The sequence below is a fragment of the Vulpes vulpes genome, chromosome 16, assembly GCF_048418805.1.
Source record: "Vulpes vulpes isolate BD-2025 chromosome 16, VulVul3, whole genome shotgun sequence".
Classification (NCBI taxonomy): domain Eukaryota; kingdom Metazoa; phylum Chordata; class Mammalia; order Carnivora; family Canidae; genus Vulpes; species Vulpes vulpes.
In genome coordinates, this window is record NC_132795.1 from 65,457,323 (window position 1) to 65,482,635 (window position 25,313).

Genomic DNA, 25,313 nt, shown 5'->3' on the forward strand with positions numbered 1-25,313 from the left:
CTGTTTCCCTGGAACAACTTTGTCATCTTATTAGGTTCCTCAGCCTCAGCCCACTGGGGAGCTATTCATGCACAGATGAGTAGCATTTCTTTCTTTCCTCCCTAGTTGGATACTAGAGATTTATCTTGTTATTTGGTACTTTGAGGTCATTTTGACTGTACCTTAGCCTGGCTGAAGATAAGGAACAATTTACTTGGAATCCCACAGCTTCCATTTTGTTCTCATAAAGATGTATTTTTATAGAAGGTCAGTGAACTCACCTAGGATCATAGAGCATGGCTGGATTGGTTTGTCACCTACAGGCAGTGGGGCATCCAGCCAAGCCAGGAGGCACCAGCTTCACCATCCCTGGCTCACTCACTGCCCAAGGACCAGCAGGCAGGGAGGCCTGGGAGTACAGGTCCCAACCAGCAGCACAGAGAGGAGATTCTCTACTTAAATCTACAGTTGACCAATTGACAATATTTTTATTGTAGAAACCACCAACACATCCTGCCACTTTTTAAAAGGCAGACACTACTGATTATATTATAATTAATATTTCTGGAATTCATAAATGCAGGCACTATAATTTCAGGCTATTTGAATATGCACAAAAATAATAGACTTAAAGGCAAGTCATAACTTTCTCATCCATTTTGTATTTCTTTTGGGGGTTCTAATTTCCCAGTATATCACCCAAACTCAGATGTTTAACGCAAAATAATAAGCCATTTAACATTCATCTTTAGGATTGTGTAAAGTGTGTCACAGTTACATTGATTAGGAACAGCTTTTTGCATTTCCTTGTGAATAATGAATCCTGAATGTGTGTTATCATCAAATAATACAATATTAATCAGTGAAAAATTGGCCATTGAGTATTGTCCTTGCATTATATGATTTTATCTAATAAGGTAGATGCTTCTTAAGTTATTATTATATTACATCAAGTTCAAATCTCCAAACCACTTTTTAATTACAAATATTTTCTGGAATTGTCCTTTGAAGAGTTGCTTTTGCTTTTAAATAATCCTGCGAATGGTTCTCATAATTTCCTATTTCATGATGAATTTAGGAGAAACCTGACAGAGCTGCTAGATTTCCATTAGACTGGCATATTCCAGACACTTGGGTTTTGTTTCACTCTGACCACTCCTTCAGAAATGTGTTTTGTATGTTGTGTTGGTCATTCTCAGAAATTCCTAATTTACCTTTCCTATGACTTATGTTCACATGTTAACTGGAAGTGATTGATGTAAGCCAGTATTTTGTCTGTCACTTGCATTATGTTGTTTATATCCACAGCTTCTTGTGCTTTGTATTGAAAGAATATATTCATTAAAGAGAAAATTCTATCAATCTGAATGTTTTGGATGTTACTTTAAATATTTTGCCAGGTGACAGCAAGATAATTTTAATCACAATTAAAATCAAGACTATAAATGATTACACTATACTAGGTCTGAAAACACATTAAATACAAAGCTAGGTATGCAAAGTATAGTTTTATAGGGGAAACCTCATTCATTCAGAATTTGTGATACTCTGCACATGGTTTGCAGCTAGCTTTTTATCCTGATTTTAGAGTAAATAAGTGTATATACTTCTAGTATGTTGAGTCATATAATATGACATTTTATTAAGACTGGTTGAAATGCTTTTTAATTGGTTTGATAATTACATTGCATTATATAATAATTAAAGATATGCAATTTGGCAAATGAATGCTTCTTGAGTCATAATTGTCTGGAAAAATGTGCACTTTTTCTTTTTCTTTCAATGAATCCCTAGTATGGACTCACTTGTAAAAACTGGCCAAAGAAACTGAATGTTAATTGAATCATATTTAAAGATTTAAAGTCTTTAAATTAAAAGCTAGCCACATGCCCATTTGATTGGGTTACAAAAATACACTAAAAAATGTCTAAAAACTGATCTGCCTATCTGAAAGTCTGGCTTCATGTGAAAAGCAAGAATATTTTTTATTGAGGTTTAACTGATGTGCAACATTACATTAGTTTCAGCCATATAGCATGATGATTTGATATTTACATATATTGCAAAAGGATCAGCACAGTAAGTTTGGTTAACATCTGTGACCACACTTGGTTTGCAGAATTTTCTTTCCTGTGATTGAGAACTTTTAAGATCTATTCTCTTAGCAACTTTCCAATATGTAATTCAGCATTTTTAACTATAGTCTCAATGCTGCATGTTATATCCCGTGACATATTTACTGTATAACTGGAAGTTTGTACCTTTTGACCCCCTTCACCTGTTTTTCCCACGACCCCCACTTTGGCAGCCACTAATCTGTTCTCTGTATCTATGTTTTTTGTTTCTTGGTTTTCTTTCTTTTTTTTTAATTCCACATATAAATGAGATCACATGGCGTTTGTCTTTCTCTGTCTAACTTATTTCACTTAGAGTAAGACCTTCTAGATCTACCTTAATTCACTTAGCAGTGACTTCAAGGACACTTAGGCTGTTTTCATATCTTGGCTATTGTAAATAATGCTGCAGTGAACATAGGGATACAGATATCTTTCCAGGTGGTTTCATTTTCTTTGGGTAAATACTGAAAAGTAGAATTGCTGGATCATAAGGTAATTCTATTTTTAATTTTTTTGAGGAATAGCCATACTGTTTTCCATAGTGGCTGCACCAATTTACAATACCATTGGCACTGCACAAGGGTTTCTTTTTCTCCACACCCTTGCCAACACTTTTATTTCTTATCTCTTTGATGGTAGCCATCCTAACAGGTGTGAGGTGCTATCTCATTATAGTTTTGAGTTGCATTTACCTGATGGTGAGTGATGTTGACCATCTTTTCATTTACCTCTTGGTCATCTGTATGTTTTCTTTAGACAAATGTCTATTCAGTCTTCTGCGAATTTTTTAATTGGATTGTTTGTTCTATTTCTGTGGGGGAAATGCCATAGGGACTTTGATAGGGACTGCATTGAATCTGTAGGTTGCTTTGGGTACTGTGACATTTTTAAAATATTAATTCTTCCAGCCCAGGAGCATGGAATATCTTTCCATTTATTTGTGTCTTCTTCAGCTTCTTTCATCAGTATCTTACAGTTTTCAGTGTGCAGAAATTTTGTTCTTTCACATCCTTAATTAAATTTATTTTTAGGTATCGTTTATAATGCAGTTGTAAATAGGATTGTTATCTTAATTTTTCTTTCTGATAGTTTGTTATTAGTGTAGAGATTTTTATGTATTGATTTTGTATTCCACAGCTTTAGTTAATTCATTTTTTAATTCTAACAGTTTTTGGTCTAGTCTTTATAGTTTTGTATATAAGTAATATCATGTCATCTGCAAATAGTGACAGTTTTACTTCTTCCTTTCCAATCTGAATGACTTTTATTTCTTTTTCTTGCCTAATTATTCTGGCAAGGACTTCAATACTATGTTGGATAAAAGTGGCAAAAGTGGACCCTCTTGTCTTGTTCCTGATCTCGCAGGGAAAACTTTTAGCTTTTCATCATTGGATATAATGTAGCTGTGGGCTACATTTATTATGTTGAGGTACATTCCCTCTATGCCTATTTTGTTGAGAACTTTTATCATAAATGGATGTTGAAGTTAGTCATGCTTTTCTACATCTACTGTAATTTTTATCCTTAATTTTTTTAAGATTTTATTTATTTTTTTAATTTTTTTATTTATTTATGATAGTCACACAGAGAGAGAGAGAAAGAGAGAGAGAGGCAGAGACATAGGCAGAGGGAGAAGCAGGCTCCATGCACCGGGAGCCTGACGTGGGACTCGATCCCGGGTCTCCAGGATCGCGCCCTGGGCCAAAGGCAGGCGCCAAACTGCTGTGCCACCCAGGGATCCCCAAGATTTTATTTATTTAATCATGAGAGACACACAGAGAGAGGCGAGCACAGGCAGAGGGAAAAGCAGGCTCCATGCTGGGAGCCTGATGTGGGACTCGATTCCAGGTCTCTAGGATCACGCCCTGGATGGCGCTAAACTGCTGAGCCACCCGGGCTGCCCTATCCTTAATTTTGTTAAAGTGGTCTATCACATCAATTGATTTATCAATTCTGAATCATCCTTACGTCCCAGGACAAATCCTACTTGATTGTGGTATGTGATCCTTTTAATATATTCTTGGATTTGGTTTGCTGATATTTTGTTGAGCATGTTTGCACCTATGTTTATCAGGGATATTGGCCTATAATTTCTTTTATTTTGGTGTCCTTGTCTGGTTTGAGTATCAGGGTAATGCTAGCTTCACAAAATGAATTTGGAAGTGTTCCCATTTCCTCTGTGTTTTGGAAGAGTTTGAGAAGGATTGGTATTAATTCCTCTTTGAATGCTGGGTGAAAGCGATAAAATTTTATTAGTGATGAAAGCAGTTACTCTGTGGTAGTCCATAAACAAAATTACGTAACATAAAAGTTTAAGTAATTTTTTTCTTTTAAGAAGTTCTTTACCGAAAAAAAAAAAAAAAAGAAATTCTTTACCGAATAGAATTAAATTATTTGTATTTTTTTTTTATTTTAGGTAATCCTGAGCAGTCCTAAGAGAGGAAATGAAAAAAGGAATAAAAACATTTTTAGCATAACCAGATGTGAATTCCCCATATTGGTCTGGCATGGAGAATTAATTATGAAGTAACATGATACTTTGAATTTATCCATATATGGTATCTTTGCAGAAAAGATTTAACCTGGCAGGCCTGACTGCTGATCTTTAGGAAGGCATGCTTACAAAGTTGGCCCTTGGCTGGCATCTGGGATCTTTGATTTGGGAATGTTTCCAACCCTATAACTGATAAGAGTAGTTCACCATGCCTAGACTGTTTATGTAAGTAGTATGGTTTATGCTCAACACCTGCTTTCATTCTGGAAGCCTGGAATTTTGGTATGTGCCAGGCAGAGACTGCCTACATGACCAGTTCCCAGTAAAAACTTGAGTACTGAGTCTCTCCAAAGCTTCCCTGATTGGCAGCATTTTACATGTGTCGCTAGGGGTATCAAGCAAATCCTGTGTGACTCAATTGGGAGTAGAAACTTGGCCTTAGTTTCCTCTGGACTTTTGCTGATTTTGCCTTGTATCCTTTTGCTTTAATAAATTATAGCTGAGTATCACTAAATAATGGGTCCTGTAGGTCCTCCTAGTGAATCAGCAAACCTGGGGATGAGTTGGGTACTCTTAACATGGTACTCTAATTGGTGGTAATTCACAGGACATCTGGGAACCATGTGTTGTTGGTATTTACATCATTTGTGGATAATAGGCTCAGCATCACAACATTTACCGAAGAAATGCTGGTGGTAGTACTCAAACATTTTTTTCTTGGTGCGTTATGTAAAACACTTTCTTCAAGTGATCCACAAAATTGTAGGTTATGGGCTCACTACCTGTTTTTAAATTTAAAGGTTAGTTCTTTAATTTACTTTCTTCCTTTTCTTAGACTTTCTCTTAATCCCCAATGATTAGCACTGTGTCCAGTTTAATAAATGTTGAATTTAATTGAAGAGGCCTCCAGCAGAACATGAAGGCTTTGATCTTTGCCAGCCCCATCCCTACCCTGCCTCCCTGCAGTGTCTACACCCACACCCCCATTCCCTAACAAACACTCTGTGAACTGTGCCAGGGTCATTATATAACTCCAAATATTGATGTTTACCTAGTTTCTTTTTGCAAAACAAGAAGAAATTTTGTCTTTAGGATTTTGTGTGTGGCTAAGTACTGTTAACTCTAAGGGTAACTGATGTGTAGATTTGACCACATTTAGTAATAGTGATTTTCAGCATTTATTATATGACAGAGTCTGATTCAAAACTCAAAACCAGGTGTAATAACGACTTTAATAAATTGAAAAGCAGAGTGTGCATATGCCAAATGAATTGACCATGCTGTCTAAAAAAAGTTCAAAATGAGAAGAGTATTCTCCAGCTTTGGTACCATAAATCTTGTCCACCTTTTACATGTACCCAACAAATGGTAAATTAATTTTTTCCCTTCCCTTTGAAGGTATTGCCCTACCAATTATGATATCAGCACGACAGCTGGCTGCCACTTAAACACTTAGAGCAGATTCTGCTATTATGTAAATTTTAGGATGCTCTAGGCCCATGGTTACAGAAGCCACAAGTTCACATGAGTACAGATGGGATGGAAAACAGCTGTTATAAGTCTGTATCATATAGGGAAATATCAGGAGGGATTGTGCAGATAACTCAAGGCAACAACCCACACTCTTAATTTCTTTTGGCTTCCCTTTTGGACTCTTATGAACTCAACATCAAGTTTCTGCATTTCTGAAGCTCTACAAGTTATTGTAAAATACAAGGTATTTATATATGAGAATGCTAAAATATACCTATTTACTCACAGTGAAACTCTAACTTCTTGCCTAGTCTCCTGACAAAATCTGTATTGTGTATATAGTAAATGCATTATTTAAAATGTAAGAGTGAAAATTTTATCTGGGAAACTTTCTAGAAAAAAAAAGTCAGATTCAAACATCTTAGTAGATGCTTTTTTTCTCTTCTTCTTCTCCTTCTTCTTCTTCTTTTTCTTCTCTTTTTAGAGAGAGAGTGCAAGAAGAAAGGGAGAGAGGGACAGATGGAGAGGGAGAAAGATTCAGTATATGGAGTCCGATGTGAGGTTCGATCTCACCGTCCTGAGATCATGACCTGAGCCCAAATTAAGAGTTGAATGCTTAACCAACTGAGCCATCCAGGTGCCCTTTGTCCATGCTTTTTGGGACCAAGACAATAGTAAAGACTAGAGAGACTACCTACAGATCTTCTCACTTAGGTGTGGATTGCATTTCCGCTCTAGATTTAATCTAACCTGGAATGTCAGGCTACTTAGGAGGCAGCAGAGGAATTCCTTACAGTCTACTTTTTCAAAGAATATGTGTGTTAATACCATCATGGTTCCCAAAGAATGGTCCTCAAAGCATGGGAAGTGAACCAGCATTGGTCCGGAAACATTAGTCATTGTTCTACAAGCAGATCATTATAGAAATTGAAACTATTTACAGACTTGTGTAGTAACTTAACATAGCATGGCATCCAAATATGTGTTCATTTTTCTAGCAAATCATTGGGTTATATTTTATGGAAGTAATGGTCTGTGATACATTGAACTTTTTCTTTTTTCCATGGCCCTTCCCCACAAATAGCTTAGGAATGTTTGTTAAAAATGCAGTTTCCGGGCAGCCCTGGTGGCTCAGTGGTTTAGCGCCGCCTTCAGCCCAGGGTGTGATCCTGGAGACCCGGGATCGAGTCCCACATCAGGCTCCCTGCATGGGGCCTGTTTCTCCCTCTGCCTGTGTCTCTGACTCTTTCTCTGGGTTCTCTCATGAGTAAATAAATAAAATCTTAAAAAAAAAAAATGCAGTTTCCTGGACCCCAACATAAACCAGTGGAACCCAAATCTCTGGAACTGGGTACAAGTCCCAAGAATGGACATTTAGCAAGCTGCCCGGTCATTCTTTTTCATGCCAGAGTTTGAGAACTGCTTTAGGAAGAGAGCCAATAACATGGCTCTCCAATAATACATTTCTCAAGTAAGAGATTAACTTTTGAAAGCCAGCCACCCCAAGGACCTTAGTTGCAAAGGTGATAACTTGTACCCATTTGACTTCAGCCCTCATGGGGGAGGTTGTGTCATTGGCTCACAACACACTCCAGCTAAAAGAGACCTCTGGTTTCTAGGTATAGTTCCATTGCTAGGTTTTGAGATGCCTTTGTGCAAGACACCCTTGAAGCCTCTGCACTGCCATCTGCAGGAAAGTTGTTGTATTAATTGTATTAATGGAAGGCGTCTAGGTGTGTGAATGATGGCTAGGATCCTTTGATGTGGTTCCTTTCTGCACAGCTGGCATAGCCATGCGCCATGCCCAGGAGAGGGAGAGCAGCTAGCTCCGTGATGTGGTACAAGAACTTGTACCTGATTAGAAAACACTGGAGCCATCCTCAGCTCCATAGACACAGGCCTTGTGGCCCTCATCGAGAAAAAACCTACACATCAGAGGGGCTCTTGTTTGCTGCAAGTATAAAGTAACCAGGATCAAAGGGGGAATTTGATGCTCCCCGGGCACATGGCTTTCTCATTCACCATGTCAATCAATAGATGATTTTATCAGGAGGAGGGAAAAAGTATTTCCAGAGCAGTCAATGCTCATCAGAAGAGAAAGACTTCTTTATCGCCTGTGCTACATGTTCAGGTGATGATACCCACTCACCTTGGTGACTTTGGAAGGGAGATGCTGGTCCTTGGCTCCCCCTGAATCACCATCCCCTTCAGGCATCCCAGGGAAGGGGCCGCAACCTGGCAGTAGGTCAGCTGATAAGGAGGAAGAAATGGGTTGTGGGAGGAAAAAGAAAGGAACAGACCAGTAACTTGTTTTGACAGAGCTGTGGAGGACATTTTTGCTTCTTAGAATTTGAACTGAAATACCTCCTTCTCTCTGTTAGGAGTGTGTTTTATTCTCAGCCGTAATACTGTGCCATGGCTCCTGAGTGACACCTTTAAAGGTTTCTATACAGAATGCCATTGTCACCTGTGGACCAGCACCCCTTCTTCTGCTTCTGTTCTTCCCGTTGTCTGCCAGGAAGCTCCTCTGGACTCCGGGCAAATTGAGGCCCCTTCTCTCTTCTGTCCCAGTGGCCCTTATGCATGACTTTCTCTGGTTGTGAGAATTTTCATGATTGATTAATTAGAAATACGATTGTCCTTTGCAGACAGATACTGCCATTTAACAGGAACTAATTGTTGTGACTATGTTTTTTATAAGAAAGATAGCTCTTTTGTGAAAGGGATGAGCATATATGTTTTTTTAAAGTTTAAAGGATGTTAACAAAGATAGTGGTGGTGCTGGGAAAAGAAAACCCATTAGCCCTTCTAAATCAAGAACTAGATTTGCTGGGCCCCCTGCTCAGTGGGGAGTCTACGTCTCCTTCTACCCCTGCCCTCTGCTTGTGCTCTCTGTCTCTCTCTAAATAAATAAAATCTTTTTTTAAAAAAGCTAGATTAGCTCACTGAGGAAGAGGTTTTATAGCTCTCTATTTGAAACATTTTTAAAAAGGGGGAAAATTAAAGCAACTTTAATATTGACAGTTCCAGAGAGATAAATAATTTTGATAATCTGAATCTTAAACGCTGCGTCCCCAATTCCATCTCTTTCCATTCAAACAACTATCCTGTAATCAGTTATAATCAAGCAACTATTTTATAGGCAGTTTTTTCTAACGTGTTTCTTTGGAAACTGCTCTTGCAAATGAGAACAGAAGCTGCCTGCGTGAGGACGGTGACTCATGATACTCTAACTTAGGGGAAGGCAAATCTGTGGCTCACTGGATTGTCTTCTTGTTAAACCAGGCACCCCCGTCTCCTCCTCCCTCTCTGCCCCGCACACAGTGATCAACCAGATGTGTGAAGGTCTAATGGTGTCATGTCTCTGTGGGCGCCCACACCCCACGGACTGCAGAGAGGCCACTCCTGGAGGTTCTGACCCCGCAAATGTCTAAGTGACAAGAAAGCGGGCGCAGAGCAGGTGCAGTCATTCCCCCCGCCTCGCTCCAAAACATCCTCCCTCCTGCTTGGAGTTGTTGATCGGCTACTTTTCTTTTCCGAGGCAGGCATCCTCATCATGATGTCCATGTGCAGCGAAGTGCACGTGTACGAATACATCCCGTCCATCCGGCAGACGGAGCTGTGCCACTACCACGAGCTGTACTACGACGCGGCCTGCACGCTGGGCGCCTACCACCCGTTGCTCTACGAGAAGCTGCTGGTACAGCGGCTGAACACGGGCGCCCAGGGGGACCTACACCGCAAGGGGAAGGTGGTCCTGCCGGGGCTCCGGGCCGTGCGCTGCCCCGCGCCCAACCCCGCAGGTGCGCCCTCCTGAACCCGCGCTCCGGAGAGGCCACGTGCAATAAGGTACTACTGTCCTACCCGACGTCCGGGAGAATACTTGAAGATACGTGTTAGGCAGTGTAGTCTGCGCTCTTTAGATTCTAACTTAGTGGTGGCCACGAGAATTGTTCTTTTTCTAAGCCATTGAGTATTTATTACTGTTTTAAATATAGAAATGGAATTTAAAAGGAAAAAAAAAAAAGCTCAAGAAAGATGCAAAAAAAAAAAAAGAAGAAGAAGAAGAAGAAGAAGGAAGGAAGAAGCAAATGTATGACCAATGGGTACTATACCTCCAGAAATGTAAACCTTTGCTTTACTTACGCCGTAGACACCCCTTATCTGGTTTGGTTTCAGCTACAGGTTTCAGTGATGTACCTGATATTACAAAATGGTTTATACGCCCATGTTGAGGTGCAGTATCACTTAACGTGTCGCTTGTACATTCACTCATTATTAAAGATCCTAGCATTTATGACGTGCATCTGAATTATCACTCAGATGTGTTTATTTTAATAGCAAAATCCCCCATATATGTTGAGAGATGTGCATGTTGATACACGGTTGCATTCCCCAGCTCTGTCTCCCATTCCCCACCTAAGCTTTGCTTTTTGTGTATTAGGATAGATTTCTATAACCATAAAGCATCCATCTCAAGCAGTCCAAGAAAAAGCCAACACTGGAATAACACTACAGTGGAGACACTTTGTTTTGCTGCAATATTTTCTTACTCTGGCAAGTAAATCCAGAATCAGGGGGCTGCAGGGTGGCCCAGGGCCAGAATGTTCACAGCTCCAGCTTTCCTGCATTGTACCTCCTCAGCTGCCAGTCCTTCCCACAGCCCTCACACTGTTATGCCCGTGGACCCTTGGGGGCCCCCCCTCTGCTATGGGGGAGGGCTCCTTCTAGTCTAGAAGGAGGGAATACGGAGCCTTCACTCTGTGCTTCTGGGGATGCATGCCTGTCTCTTTCATGGAGATTTCTTTCAGGTCAACATCAGCTGCTGGAAACCCAGCAGTGGTGTACTGGATTTTCCCTAATTCTCCCGGCAGACAGACCTTGAGGAATCCTGTCTCTGTTTTCACAAATATATTTTATGTTAGCAACATACAAGCCATATAGTTAAATAAAATTGTGTGAAAACGTTGACCTTTAACCACACGGAAAACACCTATATGTTTGAGAGGCAAAGGCAGCTAGAGGGGAGGAAGTAGTCACCCCCATACGTTAGCTATATTCAGATCTGTCTTGTCTTGTTTTTAATCTCAACTTTTATGACTGATACATTGAAAAACAATCTTTTTCTATGAATGTAGTGAAACAGAAACATTTTGGAATCCATTAATTAAACACAGTATCTCACTATATAACCAGAACATATCTCAGCAGTACAGGTAAGGCTTTTTTAATTAAAAATGTTCTCCCTTGCAAGTGCATGAATGTCAGGAGAGCTTGGTGAGAAAGGTTTTTCTGTTGCAGGATTGGTTTTTTCCTGAGTGCTCTCAAAACTCCTTTCTTGAGCAAGAATGGTTTAGAGAAACTTACCGCTTCTATTTGGCTAATCTTACTCTCCAGAAATGGGGTTGGGCAATAGGCATCTCCCCTGTCTTATTATAATAGTGAAGCAGAGGAGTAATTGAGCAGTTTCATTCATGACAGCATCCACTAAAAGCCCATTTTGTGAGCTTTCTTCCTAGACCTCTGAAAAGAAATCAGTAATCTTATCCTACACATGAGCTTATATGTGAGCTGACATGGTCAAGCCATTTTTCTCTCTGATTTCCTGAAAGAACTTTGTCTTGTCTCCATGTGTAGTGAGTAAGGAGTTCAGTGACTGGAGGCTTGTAACGTAGCTCTGATCATGCTGAGCAGTCCTCCCAGGGCCTTTCTTCTCCCTGGGACCTTCCAGACTCTGCCTTCAAATGTCCATGACATTTCATAGTCTTCCCAGTGGATTTCCTTCTGACCTCATTACCCAGGACAACTCCCTTTGGTGACATAAGAGCTTGGTTAGAGGAAAATTCATTGGAGGTCCATATAAATATTCAAGTTCAAAAGCCCCAGAAAACACTTTAGAGATTTTTAAGTAGCATTTTGTTGTAACGTTTATACTTTTAAAAAGTCCTTTCAGTCTCACTGAGGTTACAAGAAAGACTGAAGAGCATAAAGGAAATTTAATTAAAATTTTTTGAATTTATTATGGCCTTAAAGACTCTTGGGAATCAGGGTCTGTTAAGCATTCAGAAAATGTGGTACACATATTAATATAGTGTGGCTGGGCAGTCTTCTCTTTGAGAGAGTTTAAATTCTTTTGCCTCCCAAAAATATCAGGCAGTTATCGTTAACATGATGACTGCATCTAGTATTAGCTAAATTGGTCCTAAGTGGCAGTATTTTGCCAGACAATGATTAAGACCTTCTAAGGCTATATTTATGGAATTGCAGTAAACACACAGCTCTTCCATGGAGTGGATAACAATGAATGCTGTCCTAGTACATTTGTCGCAGGCTCTGTCCCTCACTGAATGCTCCATCCACTTCTGGAAGGGATACTGATAAAAACCCTAATGTGCAACCTGAAGCCATTAGGTGTCCTTTTTGCACGCAGAAGACTAGCAAAGGTCACATTGCTTTACAATTCAAGGTAATTTCACTCCATCTTTTGTTGTAGTGGTGGCTATTATTACAAAGATACCAATGTTGACCAAGAAGGACAACTCCTCTTTATGTAGGTTCTCACTGACTAGTTTCCCTGGTCCCTCTACCAGGTATGAGGGTGGGGTTCAATAGGTGTCCAATGCTCTCCAGGCCCCAGGGAATACCAGTGCTGGCCCTGTGTACCTCACCTTCCCCACTAAGTCCTTACAGAGCTGCTTTTATCAGGAACTTCATGCTTAGGCCACAAGGTGGTCAATTAAAGTTGCATATATGCATCATGCAACATCAAGGACATGTATTAAGCCAGGTGAGGAACTTTTGCACATGTTTCAATTACTGAGTCTTTCCTTTCTGCCTGGATGCAGAGCTCCAGGAGCCCTGCTTCAGTCACGGCACTTTGAGTGTCTCATGCCCTAGGTCTCTGAGCCAGACATTTAATCAATCCTGAACTCACCAGTCATCATCTGTCATTGTAGCCATAGCGTCTGGACAAAACGGTTCTGAAATAATCGTTAGCATTTTCAAAATTGGGAAATGAAAGTAACTGTTTAAAGCTACCACGGGGTTGCTCCACTACGTGTTTATGAGCCAGTTCACTCTAGTGGAACAGATTAATACCTTATGTTGTTGGCTGACCCTTCCGGGCAGGAACACTTACATCCACTGAATTAATTAGGTCCTGTTTGGCTGCATTAAGTGGGATCAGTCTCGTGTGAGTAATGGCATGTGATGGAAGCATTTTCTAGGCACAAATGACATGATTACAGCTCTCTCTCCAGCCTTTCTTAGAGATCGACACACAGTGCGTGTTTGAGGTTGGTGGACAAAGTGACCTGGTCCTATTTCTGCTTAGCTATGGGAAGAGACAGATTGAGGAACATGGGGAATTCTCAAGAAATCCGTGACAGGCCAAATAGTCTCTATGTCTTGTATTATCTGATTCGACTTTCCACTTTTTGATAGGTTTGAGCTCTTGCTCAGTTGTTAGCAGCCAATGAAGGCAGCTGCATTTAGAAATTAATCACTTAGGTAAAATGTGCCTGAGTTCAGACTTGGTTTTTCTTTTTTATATTCTGGACAGTTCCATTGCAAAAATACTCTGCATGTTCTTGTCACTTGGGCATTATTTACACAATTGGTAAATGAAAGGTATCTCTCTGTGAATTCAAGGATAAAATGTAAGTTCTGATTCTTGTTTTATTAAATGATTGAAGCCTTTTAGTAAGAAATAATAATCCAGAATACTCTTCTACAGGCTTGGAATGATAGAATTTAAAGAATTAAAGACATTGCTATAGTTCTTACTTTTGTTATAAAAGTGTGCATGTAGATATAGTTATATAATTGTATATATACATATCTACACACATGGTTGGTTTTATATTGTCTTTTTTCATCAAACTTTATTCCTGAAACCTTTACAATAAATTTTATTTTAATTATGCAAGTGCCAGTTTTGTTAATAGAAGAAAGCAAATGATATATGTCCTTCTATTTAAAAAAAAATCAGTCTTCCAACACACTGATATTCTAACACACCCTGGACATGTTTAAAAGTATGGCAGGAATATTTAAAAGGCACTATGCAGGTAGAACCACTACCTGAACGTCGTAACCTCATCAGAAGCCTAATGTAACGCTGAACGTTGATGGGAAGGATACTTATTATAGCTCATGGCTTTTACAAGGTTGAGGGGAAAAATGAATATTGGTTCTGTGGAAAACAGTCTTCTTCTTACCTGGTAGGTTTCAAACAAATTAGCCGCACTGTAGTGCTAAAACCTAACCTTTATGATACCACACATCCTGTTTTATTCTCGCTAAAATACTTAAGAAATTTCCCCGGTGGGAACCAGTGAACTTTTTTAACAGCTTTGGGAATTTTTTTGTATGATAATTTTTAAACTGAAATGTGTACTCTTCCAATTAATTAAGGCCTGAAGTTTTTCCAGGAGTCACATTTTAAAAGTGTTTGTATGCATTTTAACACCTTTGATATTTTCTATTTTGGTTTTGTATATTTTTATGTATACACAGTGTACAGACTTTTTTCTTGTAAATAAAACATGTTTTCATTTGTCTAGAAGTTTCTCTGTTTTATTTATTTATTTATTTATTTATTTATTTATTTATTCTAGTTTCTCTGCTTTAATTTGTAAAAGTCGCAGCTACAAATGAGCGAGTGGCAGAAAAGGAGCCATCCCTTAGGAGGACATGGCACAAAGCTGAAAGCTAATTATAAAGTTGTAAATGAGGTAACAACAGCAGGCTCTCCAGCTGTGAGGATGGACACAGCCCAGGCCTCATACCAGAGGCAGGCTGGGTCTTCTTCACCCAACGGCTAATTGCCAAACACAAAGATCCACTGTGGCAAAAACAAGCAGGAAAAGCATATTTAGGCTAACATAGCACAATGTTGAGTTAGTGGCCTGGCATTTTGGTCAATTTATTGCCTTGGGAGATGCTTCCCCAGCTTTGACAGGGTTTTAGGTCTTAGAAAATATACGTAAATTATTAAAGGGAGGCTTAGGGATGGTGAAATCACCTTAACCTGCTACAATGTCAGATTAGCCTTGGTGTCTTCGTGCTCACTGTGTGAAGGGGAAATTGGTTCATTAAGCTCCTAGAAAGAAGTTCCCAGACATTTGGGCTTTCTGGCTACAATGCAAGAGGAGTCTTGAAGGGAGGAGCTGGTGATGTCTGATGTGAGTACTGATGTGAGCAGCTGGGGAATTCGGGAGCCCATAAATCACCGCCGACAGTTGTGCTGAATTGGAAAGGGCTCCCACCACCTTTGTGTTACTGTCATTTTTCTTCCCCTACAAAATGACTGCCTGCTTCCAGATAATTAAAACACAGGCCTGGCTCTGAGGGCCCTGATGGGAAGGATGTTCCCCTACATTCAGAGAGCAGTGGGGGATGAGCTGCCTTGCAGCAGAGGTGCCTCCACAGGGGCTGGCTGGAGGCTTCTCATGTCTGGCTGCTCCTAGGAGGATGAGGGGGGAAGACCAAGAATAGTTCAGGTAGCCTGCACCTGCACTGAGATGGAGGAACGAGGGGAAGGGCGGGGCTGGGGGTGAGGGTGAAGAACAAGGTGGGGAAGGGGAAGGGTAATACAAGTGCCCAGGATCTTTAGCACTATTTTCATAGCAAAGGCATCAACTCCCAAACAAACCTACCTCCTGGCTAAAGGCCCAAAGTGTTAGTGGAGCTCTAGGCACTGAAGTGTTATGTTCAAGAAACCCTGGAACACAGAACCCTGGGGAGGAAGGACCTCCTGCCCTAAACCTCTGCTGGCCCCTCCGGGAGCAGGGTTTGGCAAACTGTTGCCCACAGCTTATAAATAAAGTTCTATTGGCACACATCCATGCTCACTTGTTTACTTCTTGTCCGTGCTGCCACATACCAAGAGTTGCAGCAGAATCCTTATAGTCCACTCACCAAGCCTAAAACATTATCTGGCCCTTTACAGGAAAGGTTTGCCCAGCTCCCATTATAATACAGTGGTCCTCAGCACTATCTGTGGTTTTGCTTTCCATGGTTCAGTTACCCAAGGTCAGCCACCGTCCAGAACTAGATGATATTCCTTCTGACCTATCACCAGGAGGTCAATGGTAGTGTATCGCCATGTCACAGTGAGTCACCTCGCTTCATCTCATCACATAGGCATTTTATCATCTCACATCATCACAAGAAGGTGTGAGTACTGCACAATAATACACGGAGACCGACCACATTCATATAGCTTTTATTGCAATATATCGTTATAATTGTTCTATTTTCTTATTAATTACTGTTAATCTTTTACCAGACCTAATTTATAAATTAAGTTTTATCATAGCTATAAAAAAATAGAGTTGAGTACTATTTTTGGTTTTAGGCATCCATTGGGGTCTTGAAATGTATCCCCTGGGAATAAGGGGAAGCCACTGTACAATAAATGAAGAACAACTGTTTAGGCAAGGCTTCTGGTAGATGATGGCATGTAGGCCTCACAAAATCACTTTCTAAGTCTATCTTATTCTTTCTATCACTTTCTATCACTTTCTTATTAGTCCAAGGAAAGTTGAAACTCAGAGAGGTTACTTCATTAGCCTATAATTGCACAGCCAGGAAGTGACTGAGGCTGGCTTGCAATCCTTGTCTGATTTCAAAGCCTGTATTTGGAACCACTATGGTAGGCTTTTTAAAGCAGCCTCTAGTATCTAAAGATACTGCTTTAATACTCAAGTATCCCGTACCCTAATACTCCACGGGCTCAGCTTTGGAGGATAATTATATTTTGAATATTTTGAGAAACTGTGCTATGCAAGTTATGGAGATTAACACAGAAGATCCAGGCTTTTCAAGGTTTCTAAATCCCTAGGACACAAAATGCATCTGAACTCCATGTGTCCATCACGCACAACTTTTATTTTGTTATTAGAAGCCAGTCTCTGGGGATCCCTGGGTGGCTCAGCCGTTTGGCACCGCCTTCAGCGCAGGGCCTGATCCTGGAGTCCCAGGATGGAGTCCCACGTCACATTCCCTGCATGGAGCCTGCTTCTCCCTCTGCCTGTGTCTCTGCCTCACTCTCTCTCTGTGTCTCTCATGAATGAATAAATAAAAATCTTAAAAAAAAAAAAAAAAAGGAAGAAGAAGAAGAAGAAGAAGCCAGTCTCTATGTGTGTCACACCCAGTACGTAGTGTGCCTCTATATGGCGTGGAGAAAGCAGACCTGGAGGACCGGCATTTCATTGACTATTCCCAGCTACTGTCCTAACTAAATTGCATCATACTGGAGAAACCAACAGTACTTAACTTGAAAAATGAGATGTCAGCTGAGAAGCTGATCACAAAAGTAAAAGAAAAAGAATAATCGCTGACTTTGAAAAATACATTCCTGTCATTGCTCACTTCCTGATCCTCACAGGGGGGCAGATAAAAGAGGATTAGAACAATAGCATGCCCCTTGGCTTTTTTACAAAGGATGCTTGTCTGAAGCCATTGGGGAGGGTACTTTTGAACTGCTGTTCTTCTCATTCATGAAGCCTGTTTGAGTGAGTCCTGGCACAAGGCATCTAGGAGAAGACACGCAGACACCTTGGCAGCCATGTTGCACAGCAGTAAATGAAGAACCAGAAGCCATGGTACCCTGGCTGCCTCACCACAGGGGCTCTGAGAGGCCGACTCAGCTGACCTAGGAGTCCAGAGCAAACGGTGGTGTTCCGAACAGCTCCATCCAACCTACATGGCAGGTGTGTATAAGAAACGTAACTTTATTTTTTCCATCTCTAAACTTAATTTCTGTCTTGAATCACCTTCCCAGCCCAAGGTAAAAACTACCATATTTCATGTCATCTAAGACATCATTAAGTATAAGATGAACCACTACAGAGAAGAATGCTGTGATTAAATTAGCGAAAGCTCAAATGTTTGATGCCAAACACAGTAGCCACAAGCCACATAAGGATATTGAACGCTGAAATGGGGCTTATCAGTCTTGAGATGTGAAGTGTAAAGTACATGCCGAATTTCTAAGACTTACTGTGAAAAGATGGATGCAAAATATCTCAATCATTGTGGTATATTGATGAAATTGAAATGATATTTTAGACATTTTGGGTTAAATAAAAATACATGAAATTTAATTTTACTTGTCCTTTTTACATATTTAATGTGCTTATTAGAAGATCTTCGTATCTATGCTCACATTATATCTCTGCTAAACAATAGTTATTTTGAACTTCTATACTGGTTGAAAAGGCTTTTAGGTTTATTTAGACATATTTTTATTTCATTATCATGCATGAACATACAGAAAAACAAAATCTAAGCAAAATTATTTAAGGCTATTTTTTTAAGATTGTATTTATTTATTCATGAGAGACACAGAGAGAGGCAGAGACATAGACAGAGGGAGAAGCAGGCTCCCTGCGGGGAGCCCGATGTGGGACTCCATCCCAGAACCCTGGGATCGTGACCTGAGCCAAAGGCAGGCATTCAACCGCTGAGCCACCCAAGGGTCTCTATTTAAGGTATTCTTAAAACATTCATATTCACAGGCTCTATCTCCTAAATCACTTTTTTGGATAAGAGTCATTAATTCTATGACTCATAGTTTTCCTCTGCACCCATCTGAAGCAATGAGGATGCACGACTTTTTAAAGGGTGCTCTACTATCATCTTTAGAATTTTCTTCTGAGCTACTGATGCATTCTGCAATCTTAATGTCCACAAGGAGACAAGAACAAATTCTTAGGATTGCAGACTGGCAAATAATGATTGGAAACTGCATTTCAACTTCTGAGATGTTAAAATATGAGGGGAAAAAATCTTATTATTATGAAAAATTATATTTCTAATCTAGCTTGGATTTAATCCTGTTTTTTCCCCTCAAAGTTGTGTTTAAATTCTGGACTGCAGAAAAACACTTCTCATATGGCAGAGTAAGGCCTTCCAGAAATCCACTCCTTCCATAAAAGCAGCAAGAACACTGGAAGAAATCATGGAAATCAAATTTTTCAGACATTAGGACAGTAACTGAGAGCATACAACAATCTAAGGAGTTTATTCTAGAAAAATGTCTAAATCTCAATAAGAACAGTGAGCTTTGTGGCATTTTTAACTTGCCCTATTCTCTTCCCTTCCTTACCAGGTCCATAAGAGTCTTGAACAACAGCCTCACAGCCGTGATAGCTGTGAAAAACAGAATATTAGCAGCCACTGGAGGGTCAGAATAGCTTTTGAGCTTCCCAGAAGCCCCCACAGAATCATCATTATTTGACCTTTCTGGCAACTCACAGCAAAACACCTTTCTTAGAGATTGTAGTTCTTTTACTTTGAGGCTCAGAGCTGTCTGTCTGGGGCTAATAGCCTGATCACTAACATGTTTGTTGAAAACAACCACCAGCAATTCTTTAACATGGCAGCTGAGACAGTGATACCAGTTGAGGCTAACAATAGGCTGACCAAAACCTGATAATAAAAAACTGGGAATGAGACGTCTGTAGCAGGCTTTGGAAAAGCTCCATCATCTTCCTGTGAATCTGGAAGGCTATCCACATATGCAGGGATATGTGTATGCCCAGAAAAAAAAACAAGATTCAAGTGTTGAAGACATGCTTCAATACACACATAGACCCCTTGGCAAAGGCTAGGTGACTTATGGGTTCAAGGCATTGAAGAAAATCAATGTCCAATCACTAGCTGAACAATCCTGCATGCAACAAAGAATATAGAATTTACATAATTAGTCCAGGGAAGTCAGTAAACACACAAATAGCAAAAGTAAATAACCATAGAGAAGGGAGGAAAATCTGATGTCCAGAATTGCCATATTATATAATTTAAAATGTCCAGCTTTTAACAAGAGATTATGAGACATAAGACAAACAAGAAAGTACAACCCAAAGACAGAAAAAAATCTATGAGGAAGAAAGATGTTAGATTTACTAGACAAAGAGTTTAAATCATCTATTATAAATATGTTCAAAGAACTAAAGATAACTATGTCTAAATAATTTTTTAAAGTGCAAGAACAATCATTCACAAAGCAGAGAATATCAATAAAGTTATAGATATTATAAAAATAATGAAATAGAAATTTTAGAGTTGAAAAGTATGATCTTGGAAATTAAAATTTTGCTAAAGGGGCCTAAAAGCAGATTTTAACAAGCAGAAAAAATCATTAACGAATTTGAAGGTGCATAAACTGCACTTCACCAAAGTAAAAACCTTTGTGTTTCAAAGGGCACCATCAAGAAAGTGAAAAGACAAGTCATAAAATGGGAGAAAATATTTGCAAATCATATATCTGGTAAAGGTCTAGTTCTGGAATATATAAAGAACTTTTACAACTACACAATAAAAAAGTATAGAAGTCCAATTAAATGGGAAAAGGATTTGAAGAGATATTTCTATAGAGAAGACATGAAGCTCATGAAAAAAAAACACTCAACATCAAGTTATTAGGGAAATGTAAACCAAAAGCACATGATACCACTTCACACACAAGAATATTGATAATAAAAAACCAGATGTTACCAGTATTGATGAGAATGTGGAGAAATTGGAACATTCATAAGTTGCTGGTGGGGGATGTAAAATGGTGTGTCTGCTTAGGAAAACAGTTTGGCAGTTCCTCAAAAAACTAGAGATACAGTAACCAAATGTTTCATCCATCCCATCCTAATCTCTGGAACCTGTGAATATGTTATGTTACATGGCAAAGGGTATTGTGGTGCCTGGCTGGCTTAGTCAGGAGAACATGGAACTCTTGATCTTGGGGTTGTGAGTTCCAGCCCCATGTTGGGCATAGAGTTTACATTAAGAAAAAAAACTAGGCAGCCCAGGTGGCTCAGAGGTTTAGTGCCACCTGGCTAAACCTGGAGACCGGGGATCGAGTCCCACATCGGGCTCCCTGCATGAGCCTGCTTCTCCCTCTACCTCTGTCTCTGTCTCTGTCTCTCTGTGTGTCTGTGTGTGTCTCTCTCATGAATGGATAAATAAAATCTTTTTAAAAAAGTAAATAACAACAAAAACTACAAAGAATTCCCACATGGCAAAGGATAGTAAGATTACAAATAGAAATTAATCAGCTGACCTCAAAATAGGGAGATTATTCTGGATGATGGTCCCAATATAATCTTAAAAGTAAAGAATTAAAAGATACAAATAGACCCAGAGAGATGGCAATGTGCCATCTCCACTCCAAGCTTCTATTTTTGATGAAAGAAGAAAGCCATGAACCAAAGACTGTGGGCAACTTCTTGAAGCTGAGAAGGGCAGGGAAGGGAGAGCCTCCAAGAGAGAGTGAAGCTCTGCTGGCACCTTGATTTTAGTCTAGTGAGATGAATATCAGACTTCTAAACTATAAGATAATAAATGTTTGCTATAAGCCACTATTAGAGGTAATTTGTTATAGTAACCATAAAAAACAAATAAAATCCTCAAAAAATTGTAAATGTATATACCCATACAAAAATTTATACATGAATATCCATAGCAGCCTTATTCATAATAGCTAGAAAATAGAAAAAACTCAAATATCCATTTTGATGAATGGATAAAGAAAATGTGGTATATCCATACAGGGGAATGCTGGAGTTTTTGCCATAAAAAGGATAAAGTAGTCATATATACGACAACATGGATGATACTAAAAATCTTATATTAAGTGAAAGAAGTTAGCCACAGAAGGACAAATATTTTGTTTCCTTTTATATGAAATGTCCAGAATTAGGCAAATCCACAGAGACAGAAAGTAGATTAGTGGTTCCTGGAGATTGGGGTGAGAGAGGCATAGAAAGTGACTGCAGATGGGTACAGGCTTTCGTTTTGGGGTGATGGAATCTTCTAGAATTAGTGGTGATGGTTCCATGAGTCTGTGAATATGCTCAAAACTACTGAATTGTACCCTTTAAAGGGTGAACTGTGTGGTATGTGAGTTCACATCTCAACAAATGAAAAATAAATGTCTTTTTTGTTTACACTCAAATGTATTTATACTCAAAAATAAAACTAAAATTTCATTGAAGTAAGATTCATGACCCCGTGAGGGAACAGCTGAGGGAACAGCTGCTCATGGCATTAGGCCCTGGAGGAAGTATCTGGTTCTTGGTCACCATCTATCCATTCTGAAGTGTCCTCATTGCAATCTAGAGTCCAACCACAGGTGCATCCAAGAAGACCCACCACCTCTCCTCTCCCTGCAGTCTCAAGGCCACTGAAGACTGTTCCTCTCACAAGCTACTTCTTTCCCACTTCAGCCAGGCTCACAAGTCACAACTGTGTCTTGCTGGAGTGAGGGGACACCTCGGAATCTCTCTGGCTTGTTGCTTGTGGAGTCCATTTGCTATTCTATGCCATCCTGGTTGTGGGAGGTGCCCTATATCTTGCCTCATCCCATGACTCCCCAGGACGAGCATGTCATGTGTTCTCTCTCTTTGGAGATCTTTAAACCCACCTTGGGGATGCTTTCACTGACTTCATTTTGGAGTCAGCCTGGGGTTGGGGGAGCAGGGAAACAGCTCTTGGTTCTGGGCCACAAGTGTCTACCTTTCTGGGTTCTACTCTGGCTTCTCTTTCACCCATACTTTAGAGAACCTTTAGCCAATCTAGATCTAGATAAAAACTAGCTATTCGTGTGGCATAGTCTTCCAAATCTTCTGTCTTAAAAACAACTGTGGCTAAAGAAAATCAAAAGCCAAATATCTGATTCTTCATTTCTTTGTATTTTACTGTCACATTCCATCTTTGAGGAATGATGTCAACATGCCTTAACCCCTGAGCTGGAGAAAGAGCCATGTGTACTAGGTATTGTGGGGGAGGGGGCAGCTTAAATTACTGTTTCATACTATTATCACCACATACCAAATTTGCAAAATGACCAAGTTCTGAATGAAACACCAATCAGAAATAGTCATGGCTTACGGACTTGGTCCCTGTTCAAGACAAGCTTTAACTGAATGATTCCACCACACCTGAAGGTCTTTGTGAAACCTTCAAATGTCAGTATGCTGCATTCGTCTGATATACTAGAAAAGCTTTCCTTCTGCAGAAAAGCTGTCTCTCATATATGTTCAGTAGAAAATTATAACCACGGGCCTACCTGAAGAACAATAAAACAAATTACTGAGCTATGAATGAAAATGTATACCTCAGGTTTACAGTTTATCTTCCTTCACTTCTTGTTTATTTGTTTGCTCATCTGCTGTCATCATTAGCTGATGAGCAATACTCAGCACCAAAGATTGAAGAGAAGAATGTGGATGGTGCCACCAGTAATCATTGTTTCCCCCTGTAAATTACGGATGACTGCTCTATTTGTTGCTAAAGCAACTCCCAATATCATATTTGAATTTTGCTTAGAAGGGAGTTAAACAGGCTGTTTGGCAGACATCCTTCCTCATGGTGAAAGAAACACAGTCTGCTCTGATTTGAAGTTCTTTCATCCCCTGAGGGCTTTGGAGCCCTCTACACATTCTCTCCATGTCCCCCCAGGATGAAAGAAGACAGTGCTGACAGGATGCCATGAGACATGTTAGGGGCTTCAACATGGTGCATCTTATTTCTGCCCACGATCCCCATACCCCGAATTGATCACATGCACCATGCCTGATTGCCAGTGTTGGGGATGTAGTCTAGCTGTGTCCTCCTGGGAAGATGATGGCCTTGTAATGTCTCTGGCTCAACAGCTGTTAATTCAGATTGGTGTTTTAGAGAATGTAATTTGAGAAACTACTTACACCAAAAATGTTAACCAGACCCAGACATAAAAGAAACTATAAAGATTCATTAGAACTATGGAGGCCAATTGAAATGGGTACCAAATAGGAAGTTCTGGATCAAATGAACATTCTGGAAAACCTTAGGTGGAGATACTGTATACTGGCATTGAAAATGTAGCAACATGTGCTAGCCAAACACAGTTCAATGAATGATTGCCATGGTGACCAACACCACAGACACGAGGTCTAAGGGCAGTATTTCTTGTATTTTTCACACAGAGCTCTCGTATAGAAGAAAATGTTCCTGGACTCCCACCATCAGCTCAATTTATCCTTAGTATTATAATGCTGTGATGTATTTCAATATGAAACTAGGCAAATTTCTGTATGTTTATTAAATGAATGAAATCCATATTAGTAGCATTAATGGGATGTAATATTGGTTTGTTTAAGCTGAATCACACAAATTGGATATGGACCGCAATAGGGCAGATTCCTTTAAAATTCCTGTATCCATCCTATTACAGACCAAGTCTTCTGATACTCTCTTCTACATAAAATTTGTTTATATAATGTATTCTTACATCATTTAGCATTAAATTTGTGTTCTTGTCTTGATAACACCCATTCAGTTGGTACTATATGATGCCAACTTGAATAGTTAAAAAAAAAGAACAAATACTGAAATATGACAGTGCATGGCCAATAAATGATGTTCTGCAGCTAAATCTAGCTTACTGTTTGTTTTTGTAAATAAAGTTTTATTGGTACATGGCCAGGCTCATCCATTTACATATTGGCTATGGCTGCTTTAATGATACAATGGTAGAATTAAAAAATTACATCAGAGACTATATGACTCTCAAAGTCTAAAATATTTACTATCTTGATACTTACCAAAAATATTTGTAGATCCAGATTGAGATGATTTGGAATAAATGCACAATATTGGGCTGTTTATCTATTGCTGCCTAAGAAATTAACTTTCAGAGAGTTAAGCAGCAGCCATTTTATTATATCTTATAATTTCATCATTTACATATTCATGCAGCACTTGGCTGATGATTCTTCTGCTCTGCGTACTTAGCTTATGGATGGGCTGTTCTGAGGACTCCAAGGTGACTTCACATATCTGGCACTTTGCAAGGATGGTTGGAAGGCCGAGCTCAGCTGGGACTGTTGACCTGAGGGTCTACATGGGGTGTTTCCAGCGTAGCAGTTTCAGGGTTGTCAGACTCCATCAAAGGCCACCTACAGCCCCCAGAGAGAATACACCAAGAGGACAGGGTTGGAAGGTGAGGGCCTCTTATGCTCCATCTTCAGAAGCCTCAGCATGTCACTTCTGCCACATTCTATTGGCCAAGCAAGTCACTAAAGCAGGTTGAAGGGAAGGAGAATTAGCCCTCACTTCTTAGTGGGAGGAACACAAAGAATTTTTAGCCACGCTCCATCTACCACACCTACTTCTTGACTATCACTGAAATGAAAGCACACAACTTAAATTACAAATACAGCAAACACAAAACCCTGAAAATACATTTGAGGAGGCTGATGAGTCTG

General features: G+C 39.7%; 1 protein-coding gene across 6 annotated transcripts in view; it reads left to right on the top strand.

Annotated features, from left to right (window-relative positions):
• ST6GAL2 (ST6 beta-galactoside alpha-2,6-sialyltransferase 2) overlaps positions 1-14,629 on the top strand; it is a 76,596-nt gene extending 61,967 nt beyond the window's left edge. For all 6 annotated transcript variants that reach the window (XM_072742506.1, XM_072742505.1, XM_072742509.1 and 3 more), the window contains one exon: positions 9,609-14,629. In XM_072742506.1, the coding sequence (XP_072598607.1) occupies positions 9,609-9,880 (272 nt within the window). In that variant the 3' untranslated portion in view covers positions 9,881-14,629. The remainder of the gene's footprint in view (positions 1-9,608) is intronic.
• The last annotated feature ends 10,684 nt before the right edge of the window (positions 14,630-25,313 follow it).